This window comes from Rhinopithecus bieti, unplaced genomic scaffold (assembly GCF_001698545.2).
Source record: "Rhinopithecus bieti isolate Rb0 unplaced genomic scaffold, ASM169854v2 scaffold_2205, whole genome shotgun sequence".
NCBI lineage: Eukaryota > Metazoa > Chordata > Mammalia > Primates > Cercopithecidae > Rhinopithecus > Rhinopithecus bieti.
In genome coordinates this window covers 3,183,873-3,196,657 of record NW_016803673.1, presented here as the reverse complement: position 1 = coordinate 3,196,657, position 12,785 = coordinate 3,183,873, and the positions used below count along the sequence as shown (strand labels likewise).

Below are 12,785 nucleotides of genomic sequence, written 5' to 3'. Positions count from 1 at the left end.
TTTATATTTTTAGTAGAGATGGTGTTTCACCATATTGGCCAGGCTGGTCTCGAACTCCTGACCTTGTGATTTACCTGCCTCGGCCTCCCAAAGTGCTGGGATTATAGGCGTGAGCCACCACGCCCGGCCAAGGTGGGTGTTTTAAAAGCTGCGTTTGTTGAGTGCTTCTGGAGCCAGGCACTGTGCTGAGATCTTTATCGGCATCACCACTCCTTATCCCACAGCAACCCTGTGAGGCGGCTATGGTTTCTAGCCTCAAGTTGGTTGTGAGAAGAGAGGCTCTGTGGGTTGGGACTCCAAGGACACACGATGCGTTGGTGCTGGAGCCACCACTTGTCCCAGGTCCGACTCCAGAGACCCGGCCTGTACTCCACTTTACCACCACTGTGGGCTTCCCCTGTCCTGTGTCCCCAGACCCCTACATGAGGCCAACTTCCAGCCACCTCACCTTCAGGACGCACGAGACCGTACCTAGCACGCTTTATTGGCTTTTTAGGGAGATTTGCAGAGGTTGGGGGGCTGGAGGCAGGGGATTAACTCTTTCCCTGGGCGGCGCTCCTGGCTCTGAACCCATTAGGGGATTTTCTTGGGCAAGGGATTAATGATGCCGCTCTCGATGTATTCAAAGACGGTGTATGGGTCCTGGTCTCCGTTGACGGTGATGGCTGACCCATACAGCTGCTCCAAGTCGGCCGAGTTCCTGTAGAACAGGTCCACTTTCAGCTTGACCTGCTCTTCAGCATCCTTCGGGTTCTGCAGGAGGCGAGCCTGGATCTCCATGGTGGGAGGTGGCTTGTACATGAGGTGGTACCTGCAAGGGAGGAAGGAAAGCAGGTGACCCATGGCCTGGCCCGGACGCAGGGGAGAAGGGGACCCTCTACTCTATTGTGGACCAATTTGGGGTGCCCTGGCCACCACCACCATCGCCAAACATTTGCTACTGTGGACTGCTGTGTGCACACCTTTGACTGATGGGCCCTGGAGCTGCAGAGAGAACCAAGATGTGCTCCCCGCTCAAGGGAGAGGGAGAGAGATCAGTGATAGGAGGACAGAATGCAATCATACATGGGCAAATTCTTTCCTTCCTCCCTCCCTCTCTCCCTCCTTCCTTCCTTCCTTCCTCTCTCCCTCCCTGCTTTCCCTTTCTTTCCTCCCTCCCTTCCTCCCTTTCTCTTCTTCTTCCTTTTCCTTCTCTTTTTTGAGACAGGGTCTCACTCTCTCGCCCAGGCTGGAGTGCAGTGGCACGATCTTGGCTCACCACAACCTCCGCCTCCCAGGCCTGCACCACTACTGCCCAGCTAATTTTTGTATTTTTAGTAGAGAAGGGGTTTCACCATGTGGGCCAAGCTGGTCTTGAACTCCTGACCTCAGGTGATCCACCCGCCTTGGCCTCCCAAAGTGCTGGGATTACAGGCGTGAGCCACCATGCCCAGCCTCTTCTTCCTTTTTCCTCCCTTCCATTCCATGTTTATCTGCACTGAGTCCAGCGTTAAATCTGCTGACAGTGCCATGGTAAGCAGGACAGGCACTGGCTCTGTGCCTACGGAGCTCACGGTCAGCTGAGGGAGTGGGACATTACAGCAACTGTGGAGATGGAAGGAAGTGCCACAGCCGTTCACTGTTGGGAGAGACTCCAGGGACAAGGTGACATGAAGGCCACAGTACTTGACATGGGAAAGCTAAAAACTCCCATGACAAATCAGATCTACATTTTAGAAAAATCCCTGCACTTCCTTCCTGCCCCACCCCACCCCACTCCTGCGTCCCTACCAAGAAATGTGACCCTGATTGTCAGGAGAGATGGCAACACCTGCCTCTAAGTGACTGTGGGGTTTTCCATTGCATTTCAACATGAGTGCAGTGCTTGTACTTGGTCAGACCGCAGAATCCAACTCGGAATTTACCTCCTGTAACTATGGGAAGCCTCAAAGGAAACTTGTGCCCGTGGGGATGTGTTTGTACAGCAACCACCGCCGGGATGCATCGTGGTTGGAGGAAAGGCCAGTGAGGAAACACACACAGGTGACGCCCATCCCAGGCTGCTGTTTCACATGCCGAGATTAAGCTGTTGACCCCAGGATAGAGTGGGTGATCACCATTGTGTTGCTTTAGACACACATTTTCTGGTTATTCTTCCAGGCAAAGAGGGTCAACAGATATTGCACAGAACAGCCAGTTGGATAAAGTCCATTTTGATAATCGTCCTTCAGTGGTCACCAGTGTTATCCCTGCAATGGTTCCACCATGGCATTGGTCAGGCAGTTGGGTCTGGCCCCTGGCAGCCCCCAGATTGCCAATCGCCAGGAACACAGCACAAACCTCTCCCCAGTGACTGGATCAATTCTTCTCAGAGTCAGCCGCTCCATGATGGAATCAAATGGCACATTCAGGAAAAACACCCTATAAGGAAATAAACCATATTAATAATGGTTTTTATTTCCTGTATTTTATGATGCTTTGACATCCTGGGTCTTGCGAATCCTGGAGAGACTGCTTCTCCCGGGGCTGGCTAACTCCTAGAGCCAGCAAGCAATGCGCCTGCAAAACTGCCTTTCATGTACAGCCCAACCACTCCAGAGCCTGTGTCCCCAACCGCTTCCTTCATCTGACTCTCACACCCCAAACCAATATTTTTCCTGCCCTAAATCACCCCAGGGCTGGGTGCCAGGCAACTAGAGACCATCCCTGTAGACCAGAGCCTGCCAAAATTATTCAAACTGCCCAATCCTACACTCACTGTGACTTGTATGCCTTCTGGAACATGCTCTCCCCTCACTCCTGCTGCCTCCTGACCGACCGCGGTGCCTCCCCAGGTGGTCCTGCATGGCGTGGCGTGCCCCCCTTTTCTTGGGAGCTGTGAGTAATAAACTCTTCTTTCAGTGACATTGGCTTCTCTGTATCATCACCTGGTTACCTCTATACATTAGGTTTGGGGTGCAATTAAGACAAGAACAGTCTCGTTGGCCGGGCGCGGTGGCTCAAGCCTGTAATCCCAGCACTTTGGGAGGCCGAGACGGGCGGATCACGAGGTCAGGAGATCGAGACCATCCTGGCTAACACGGTGAAACCCCGTCTCTACTAAAATACAAAAAAGACTAGCTGGGCGAGGTGGCGGGCGCCTGTAGTCCCAGCTACTTGGGAGGCTGAGGCAGGAGAATGGCGGGAACCCGGGAGGCGGAGCTTTCGGTGAGCTGAGATCTGGCCACTGCACTCCAGCCCGGGCGATAGAGCGAGACTCCGTCTCAAAAAAAAAAAAAAGAAAAGAAAAAAAATACAAGAACAAGCAGATGGTCATGGGGAGCAAACCCCAGGCTGGACTCTCGTCACCCCAGACGAGCATGGGCATCATTTCCCGCATGTGGGTGGAGCCACTGGAGCCACTGCTCAGGGCTCTGGGATACCACACTTGGAGGTCACCAGGGACAGATGCGGGACAGGAGGGCTCCCTGCAAGGATGCCCTCAGCTCCCCTGGTTTAGGGATAGCTCTCAGCCCCCATCACTCCTGGGGGTGGGACTCCCGGGGATGGGGGTCATTGTTTGGGTGAGCTTTAGGGGAACATCTTGTTCTCTAGAGCCACACAGTCTAGCCACAGAGAGGCTAGACTCTCACCTCCACTATGGACTTGCTGTGTGAGCTTGGACCACTGACCCAGCCTCTGTCAGACTCAGTTACCCCAACTATAAAATGGGGCTAATTATAGTTCCCTAGTGTTGAAGATTTAACGAGATAAAGTGTGTGACAAGCTCAGTGCGAGGTCTGCACAGACTCGGTGCCCCAGCGTGGCAGCTGTTGTAATTTAATCACCATTCCTGGATACCCTTCCTGGGAGTTCCGGCTCCCTTGACTGCCCCTGCCCTCCTTGGAGAGGTGGGCTTGGTTGTTCTCAGCTTTCTTGCTTTCTCTTTCTCAAAGGAGCCCTGGACCCAAAGGAGCAGGACACTCCTGCCAATAAGCCCAAATCAGAACCCAGCAGAAGAGATGAAGCTCACTCCTCCTGATTCTCAGACTGGGAGCACCAGGAAATTCATCTCTCAAATGCCTAGTTCCAATGGTTTAATCCCCACCCCCCTTTTTAGAGCAATGGAACACTTACTTTATATAAAACCTTTTTTTTTTTTTCTTTTAGAGGCAGGGTCTCACATTGTTGTTCAGGCTGGAGTGCAGTGGTGCAATCACGGCCCACTGCAGCCTTGACCTCCCAGGCTCCACCCATCTGCCCATCTCAGCATCCTGAGTAGCTGGGACTACAGGTGTGCACCACCCGACCCAGACAATTTTTGTATCATTTTTTCAGAGATGGGGGTCTCACTATGTTGCCCAGTTGGTCTCGAACTCCTGGGCTCAAGAAACCTGCCCCCTTCAGCCTCTCAAAGTGCTGGGATTACAGGCGTGAACCACCATATCTGGCCTATGTAAGACCTTAGGAGAGTGGTTCTCCACCAGGGGTGATTTTTGTCCCCCAGAAACCATCTGGAAAAATGTCTGGAGCCATGTTTTGTTTTCCCAGCTGGACAGTGATGCTGGAAAGCACCTTATAATGTACAGGACAGCACCCACCTCAAAGAATGATCTGGCCCCAAATGCCAAGTGCATGGCTGAGGAGCCCTGTGCACGCAGTGTGTGAACGAACACAGTGACAAGAGGTGTGGCTGCTACGGCTGGGAGAGGTGGGGCTGGGGAAGAGACAAGACCCCGAAGTTCCCACCCACAGAGCTAAGCCAGGTCTTCTAGCACTAAACCATCTTGGTTCATTTTTAAAAAATAACTTCTGGAACATTCCACGGCTCACTATTTGCTTGTTTGTCCTTTAATTCCTTTATACATATATTTATCAAGTGCTGGCTGCGTGTCGGACACAGTCGGAAGCTCCAGTATTTACCAGCTCACCGTATGGAATTTAGGTACTACATTGAAGAATCTCCTCCTTGGCCGGGCGCGGTGGCTCAAGCCTGTAATCCCAGCACTTTGGGAGGCCGAGACGGGCGGATCACGAGGTCAGGAGATCGAGACCATCCTGGCGAACACGGTGAAACCCCGTCTCTACTGAAAAAATACAAAAAAACTAGCCAGGCGAGGTGGCGGGCGCCTGTAGTGCCAGCTACTTGGGAGGCTGAGGCAGGAGAATGACGTAAACCCGGGAGGCGGAGCTTGCAGTGAGCTGAGATCCAGCCACTGCACTCCAGCCTGGGCAGCAGAGCGAGACCCTGTCTCAAAAAAAAAAAAAAAGAATCTCTTCCTTGACGACATTGACAGGGTCCTATGACTGGCATGTGCAGTGTCCCCTGGGGCCAAAGTTGGTGACAACATCAGCGACAACAAAAAAACATCAGTGACAACAAACACTCCGTGTGCACCTAAAGCCTTGTATTCATTTCACTTTCAAGAAAGTACTCAGGCCAGAAGCACCTCTACGTGCGGAGAAAACACACACAAATGAGACCTCCCTCCTTCCCTCCTAGCATAATCAAAAGATTAAATCAAAAGATGAATCAAAAGATTAAAATCCCAAATGTGGAAATCCCGAAAGCCAAATTCTGAGCGATTCGTGCGTTTTCAGCAGTGCCCAGGCTAGCTGCATCATGTTAGGCGGGATTATTACCTTGTTATTGTCTTGGAAACTAAATTTGGTTTCGGGAGGTGCCTATGGGTGCCAAGTCGACAATACGGTGGGAGATTTTTCAGTTATTTTCAGACTGCCTCCTCCAAGTCAGTGAACAAAAGCAGCCAGTCACTGACATCCTTGGAATTCTCCAGATGTGTTGAGCGGGTTGCCAAGAGGCCACGCTTTGGTAGGTCCAATGGGACACTGGTTTCCATGGGGCCCAGACCAGCCTTTGGGGCACAGGTATCACCTGCTTTGTCCAGAGCAATAAAGCACGTGCTCAGGAAATGCCTGTGAAGGAATGAAGAAACGAACCCACGGTACCCAGGCCTAGCATTCTTTTTAAAGTCTCTGCCCACTGCTTGTTTTTGTATTTATTTTCATCCCTGCCCCCCCCCCCCCCCCCAAAAAAAACCTCATCTAACTGGTAGAACTGAGAGTGATCTAAAATCCTAGAGTTGGGCGGGATCTTAGACATGTAATTCCCAGGGATCAGTTGCTATCAGAATCCCATCAGGAGCCTTTGACAGTGGATGACTATGCCCCTCGCCCAGAACTGCTGAGTCAGTGGCATTGGAGGGGAGCCCAGTGTGGCCCTGGTCACTGGAATCCACTGCCTTGGAAAACACCCAGGCCAGGGATTCTGAGCCAGGCACCCCACGGGTCCTGTGAGCCCCGGAAATTCGATACAAACTGCTGACTACATGGAGAATGTGTGCCCTCCTGGGTGCTGGGTGGGCTCGTCAGATTCTCAAAGGGGTGCTGGTCCTTAAACATCATTATGAATCTGAGTCAAAACCTCATGTTTTACAGGGAGATGAGGGACCTGGCCTCGGCAAAGCCGGGGCTGCCCCTGATCCCACACGCTGTCCTCACGCTCACTGTTCTCCTTGGCTTGTAGACACCTTTTCATTCTCCTGATTCCCTCTGGGGCACCACCCTGATCCCCTCGCATCCCTGTGGCTTGGCTGAAACTGCCAGGTATGGATCATAATCCTGAAAGACCAATCTCCAATGTCCCAATCCCAAATGCTGAAATCCTGAAAGCTCAAAATCCCTAAAGTCTACATTATAATGTCTAAAATCCTGAAGATCACAATTTCAAAAGACTAAAATCCCAAATGTGGAAATCCTGAAAGCTGAATTCCGAGTGATTTGTGTCTTTTCAGTGGTGCCCAGGCTAGTTGCACCATCTTGGAAACTAAATATGGTTTCAGGAGGTGCCTATGGGTGCCAAGTTGACAATCGGTGGACTTGCGGACTTAATTTTATGTGTCACCTTGACTGGATGAAGGAGCACCTAGCAACGTGGTAAAGGATTCTTTTGGGCATGTTTGTGCAGGTTTCTCCAGAGGAGACGCCGGTGAGTCTGAGAGGGTGGGTGGGGAGGCCCTGCCCTGCCCTCAGTGTTGGTGGGCCCTGCGTAATCAGCCAGGGTTCCGGAGAGAACCAATACAGAAGGCGAACTGGTCTCTCTCAGGGCTGGACAGGCTGTGCTTCTGCTGCCTTGGACGTCAGAAATTTGATTTCATGGAAGTGCTTATCACAAGGCTGACTGTGTGTGAGCACTGCATATGGACATGGAAAGTTTCAAACTTCCTCAGTAAATGACCAGATGTCCTATTTATGCATCCGCATTTGAGAAGGATAAAGTTTCTTGACAGCTCAGCTCTCTGGATGACTATATATGTGGTGGTGACCCATCTGGGTTTTTGGTCAATCTTGTCAAAAGACTTAGGTTGTGCTGAGGTGGGAGGATCCCTTGAGCCCAGGAGTTCAAGGCCAGCCTAGGCAACATTACGAGACCCTGTATGGTATTTCAGATGACCACAGTTGCAAAGCTGGGTTCCCACAATTACCAACCATAGTAATATGCATCTATACATTTCATTTTTAACCTATTTCTTTATGAAGATGATTCATCTGCTCAAAACTGTAATACCCGTGTGACTGCTATCAGTGTACCTGAGTGTTTCTGTTTGTGAAACACATTATTATGGCCAATTTTATTGTGTAAAGTGGCCTACAAAGTGCTCTGTGCTGTTTTTAATATCTCAGATAAATCCCCTTTTCAAACTGTAAATAAACATCTTTTAAATAATTAAAAAATGTTTTTTCCAGAATTCTATTTTTGGGATTTCGATCTTTCAGCATTGTGATTTTCAGAATTTTAGACTTTAGGGATTTCTGACTTTTCAGGATTTTAACATTTGAGATTATGGCATTCAGGATTATGTCTTTCAGGATTATGATCGGTTCCTGAACTAGTTTGCCCCAGGGCTGCAGGGCTGGGCCTGAGGGAGGCCCAGAGGTCACTAATCTGAATGCTGGCTCCTCCTGGCCACAGGAATTTGTTTAGAATGCAAGGCTGATCCAAGCCAGGTCTATGAGAGGCCACCCCAGGGCTTGCTAGAGAGAAATGAGCTTCATTTCTGCTGAGGCTGCAAAGGCAATGAGGTAGAAGCCCGGGGTTGCCTGGGGCCTGCATCCAAAGAGAGCCTGAGAATGAAGTTCACGCCATGGCAGCAGAAGGATGGCGAGACATTGTCTGGGGCCCTGGATCAAGCTGTGCCTGTAGCCAGCCTCAGCACTTCACTGACATGAATATATATATATCTCTTCTCTTGCCTAAGCTGGGTTTCCTGCAATTGTTACCCAAAGGACACATCATATGTCCAGTTTTTCCAGTGCCACTTGCTTCTAGAAAATGTGTGAACTTAGAACAACTGTGAGTCCCTGAGCACAATCGTGTTCTCCTTCGAGGCCAGCTTCTCCCGTGGCCTTGCTTCTCCCTCTCTCACTTTGCCCCTGCTGTTTGCTGAGCTTTGCTTCTGCCCAGTCGCCAGGAAGCCCCTCACTGGTGCCTGATGAAAACTGCAGCTGCCCGGCTGGGCGTAATCCCAGCCTGTAATCCCAGCACTTTGGGAGGCCGAGGCTGGTGGATCATCTGAGGTCAGGAGTTTGAGACCAGCCTGGCCCATATAGTGAAACCCCGTCTCTACTAAAAATACAAAAAAAATTAGTCGGGCGTGGTGGTGGGCACCCGTAGTCCCAGTTACTCGGGAGGCTGAGGCAGGAGAATTGCTTGAACCTGGGAGGCAGAGGCTGCAGTGAGCCAAGATCGCGCCATTGCACTCCAGCCTATGCAACAAGAGCAAAACTCTGTCTCAAAAAGAAAACTATGGCTGCCCCTCCATGAAGCGAGTCCAACTGTTTCCCCAGCAGCCTGGAGGGGCTGGGAGCCATGAAAAGCCACGTCCTCCTTGCACATGTGCTTGATAATGACTTTCATTCACAATGTGCTGCAAAATAACAGCCACCAAAAAAAAAACAAAAACAAAAAAAAACATGCGAGATCGGGGAGTGTGTAAACACAGGGAGTGAAGGTGTCGCAGCGGCTTTCATCCCTGACGCTGTGAACACGCGGCCCCCCTCGCACCCCCGGTACTGCGAGGCCCAACAGCAACACCAAAACACGGCTGTCACCGCGGCTGGCGGCTGTGGATGCCGACGCCAGTAGAAAGGAAGCAGGTTTGGAAATCCCTGATAACTGAAGCTGCTTCATAAGCAAGCCCCATTTGAAAGATTTTTAACCCAGCGTATCAAGACTGCTTGTCGTCATTCAAGGGAATGGCTTGTGAAAGGCTGGCAAGATCAGACGCACAAGGACACCAAATGGGTGCTTGAAGCACACTGCTGGGGACAGCCTCGCTGCGGAGGGCCCTGCTCCACGCTGGAAGCTTCTGATTATCCTGGCTCATCGCGCCCAATGTGAGGGCCAGGTGGCGGGGTACAGGGGCAGCCCAGGCCACTCTGCTGAGAGCTACTGCCCTGTGCACACCCCCAGCCACTGGTTTTCTATTATCGGCTGTTTATTTCCAGAGCCAGGAAAGGGAGAATGGTGAAAGCAAAGAATACTGAAAACAGGGTGTGCTGGGCAGACCCTCCTGGTGTGGGTGACGGTAGTGGGTGCCTGGATTGGCCAGGGGCGGGCACTCTACCTGCCCCTGGGTTTGCAGAACTTCAGGCTGGTGGATGCTTCAGGAAGGGAGGTGGAAGGTGCCTTGGGAGGTCTCTAATCCCTGCTCCAGGTAGGCACCTGGATCAACTGCCTCAGCACCTCCCTGGAGCTTATTAACGGTGCTGCCCACCCACTGGAGTCCATGTTTAACATCCTCAGTGATGTGTAGGCACATTAAAGTTGGAGAAGGGTCACACTGATCCGTGTTTCCAAGATTGGTATGGTGTTGAGAATTATCTGGAAGGCTTGCCTAAAATACAGATTGCAGGCCTCCCTTCCCCCAAGAGCTACTGAACCAAAACCTCCAGGGGAGGGGCTGGGAGACCTTTATTTGTAAGTCAGCAGTTCGGGTGATTTTCATGCCCAGGCAGGTATGGGAGCCATGGCTGTAATCCATGGTCTCACCCTTGGCCGCACCCTGAAACCAACAAGAGCTTTGAGCATGCTGAGGCCTGGGCACCACTCCCGGAGATGCTGGTGTAATTGGTCCAGGGTGAGGCCTGAAAATGGGGATTTTTAAAAGCTCCTCACTGGGCGTGGTGGCTCATGTCTGTAACCCCAACACTTTGGAAGGCTGACACAGGAGGATCACTTGAGCTCAGAAGTTCAAGACCAACCTGGGCAACACAGTGAGACCCCATCTCTACAAAAAGATTTTTAAAATTAGCCCAGTGTGGTGGTGCACTGATAGTTCCAGCTACTTGGAAGGCTGAGGTGGGAGGGTGGCTTGAGCCCAGGAATGTGAGGCTGCAGTGAGCTACAACCACACCACTGCACTCCAGCCTGGGTGACAGAGCAAGATCCTGTTTAAATAAATAAATAGTTTGGGCACGGTGGCTCACGCCTGTAATCCCAGTAGTTTGGGAGGCTGAGATGGACAGATCGCCTGAGGTCAGGAGTTTGAGACCAGACTGGCCAGCATGGTGAAACCCCATCTCTACTAAAAAATACAAAAATTAGCTAGGCATGGTGGTGTGCGCCTGTAGTCCCAGCTACTCAGGAGACTGAAGCATGAGAATCGCTTGAACCCGAGAGGTGGAGGTTGCAGTGAGTGGAGATCGTGCCACTGCACTCCAGCCTGGGTGACAAAGCAAGACTCTGTCTCTAAATAAGTAAATAAATAAAAGCTCCCTGGGTGGCTGTAGTGTGTAGCCAGGGTTGAGTACCACTGCCCTGATTCAATTTACTTAGTCTACTGGGTCCCAGAGAGCTGAGGGGTTCGTACTCTGTCACTCTGAGCATTGGTGTCAGATATCCAATGACAACTGGGGGCTCCTGACCCACCCTTGCAATGCCCTCTCTAGCCACACTGCCTGAGACTCTGTTTGAAGAACATAGGAAGCTTCCGTCCTCAATGATCTTGAAGCTTATCCTCTGCTTTCATCACTGGAAACTGAGGGTGAAATTTACTCTGGATCCATGGATGGATTTGGCAAGTTGAGAGATATGATGTACAATAACTGACTGCAAATATGATGCCCAGTTCTGCCCAGAGGCAGGGGCCTGACTGTTGGCCTCTTGAGCTTAACCAATAAGCCTCCACTATTGCAAAACCCTACACAAAGCAATATGATATAACCACAGGGAGATACTACTTCACACTCAGTAGAATGACTGTTACACATTAAAAAACGAACCATAAAATAAGTGTTGGCTAGACTGTAGAGCGATTGGAACGCCTGCACATTGCTGGTGGAAATATAGCATGGTGCAGCCTCTGTGGAGAATGGTATGCCGGCTCCTCGAAAAGTTAAACATAGATCCAGCAGTTCCACTTCTGAGGATATAACCAAAAGAACCGAAAGCAGGGACTTGAACAGATATTTGTACCCCAATGTTCTTAGCAGCATGATTCACAACAGCCAAAAGGTGAAAACAACCCAGCTGTTCCTCAACAGACAAATGAACAAAATGTGGTCTATACAGTCATGCATTGCTTAATAGCAGGAATACATTCTGAGAGATGTGTTGTTTCGTGAACATCATGGAGCACACTTACTCATACCTAGTTGATATAGCCTACCACACAACTAGGCTACAGTCCTGTACAGCATGTTACAGTACTGAATACTGTAGGCAATTATAATGCAATGGTAAGTACTTGTGTACCCACACATATCTAAACATAGAAAAGGCACAGTAAAAATACGGTATCAGAATCTTATGGGACCACCATTGTGTGTGTGGTCTGTCATTGACCAAAATGTTGTTATGCAGTGCATGACGTACATACAATGAAATACTATTGTCTTTTTTTTTTTTTGAGATGAAGTCTCCCTCTTGTCCCCCAGTCTGGGGTGCAATGGTGCCATCTTGGCTCACTGCAACCTCTGCCTCCCAGGTTCAAGCGATTCTCCTGCCTCAGCCTCCTGAGTAGCTGGGATTACAGGTGCGTACCACCATGCCCAGCTAATTTTTTGTATTTTAAGTAGAGATGGGGTTTCATCATGTTGGCCAGGCTGGTCTCAAACTCCTGACCTCAGGTGATCCGCCTGCCTTGGCCTCCCAAAGTGCTGGGATTACAGGCGTGAGCCATCGCGCCTGGCCAATCAGTCTTAAAAAGGAATAAAATTCTGACACATGCTAAAACCTGGATGAACCTTGAGGACATTATGCCAAGTAAAATAAGACAGACACAAAAGGACAAACATTGTATGACTCAATTTTTTGAGGTCCCTAGGGTAGTCAAATTCATACAGACAGAAAGTAGAATGGGGCTTCCAGGGGCAGGGGAAGGGGAAATTGGAGTTAGTGTTTTAATGAGTCTAGAGTTTTAGTTTGGGATGATAAAAAAGCTCTGGAGATGAGTGGTGGTGATGTTTGTACAACAATGTGAAGGTATTTAATGCTACTAAACTTACACTTAAAGATGGTCAAAATAGTAAACTTTATGTTATGTATATTTAACACACACACATGCAAACACAAGCAGTTAGTAGACATTATAATGAAGGCAACTGGGGGAGAGAAGTTCTCTGACCTTGAACAAACTTACAATTTAATGAGGTTCTGAATACATGCATGTATACAAATAAACGCATGGACAAAACAATGAACCATATGATAGTATTAATTCTACACAAACTATAATGCAAATGCTACATAAACTCTTTCAGAAAGTAGAGGAGGAAGGAATACTGATATTATTAGTCAGCTTTTC

The 12,785-nt window shown here is 49.9% G+C and overlaps 1 protein-coding gene across 2 annotated transcripts in view; it reads right to left on the bottom strand.

Moving 5' to 3' along the window:
- Nucleotides 1-461: 461 nt before the first annotated feature.
- AK8 (adenylate kinase 8) overlaps nt 462-12,785 on the bottom strand; it is a 165,995-nt gene continuing 153,671 nt past the window's right edge. The window contains exons 12-13 of one of the 2 annotated variants that reach the window (XM_017849418.1): nt 2,320-2,400; nt 462-811 (exon numbers count right to left, since the gene is read on the bottom strand). In XM_017849418.1, the coding sequence (XP_017704907.1) occupies nt 574-811; nt 2,320-2,400 (319 nt within the window). In that variant the 3' untranslated portion in view covers nt 462-573. The remainder of the gene's footprint in view (nt 812-2,319; nt 2,401-12,785) is intronic. The other variant, XM_017849422.1, reaches the window with a different exon arrangement.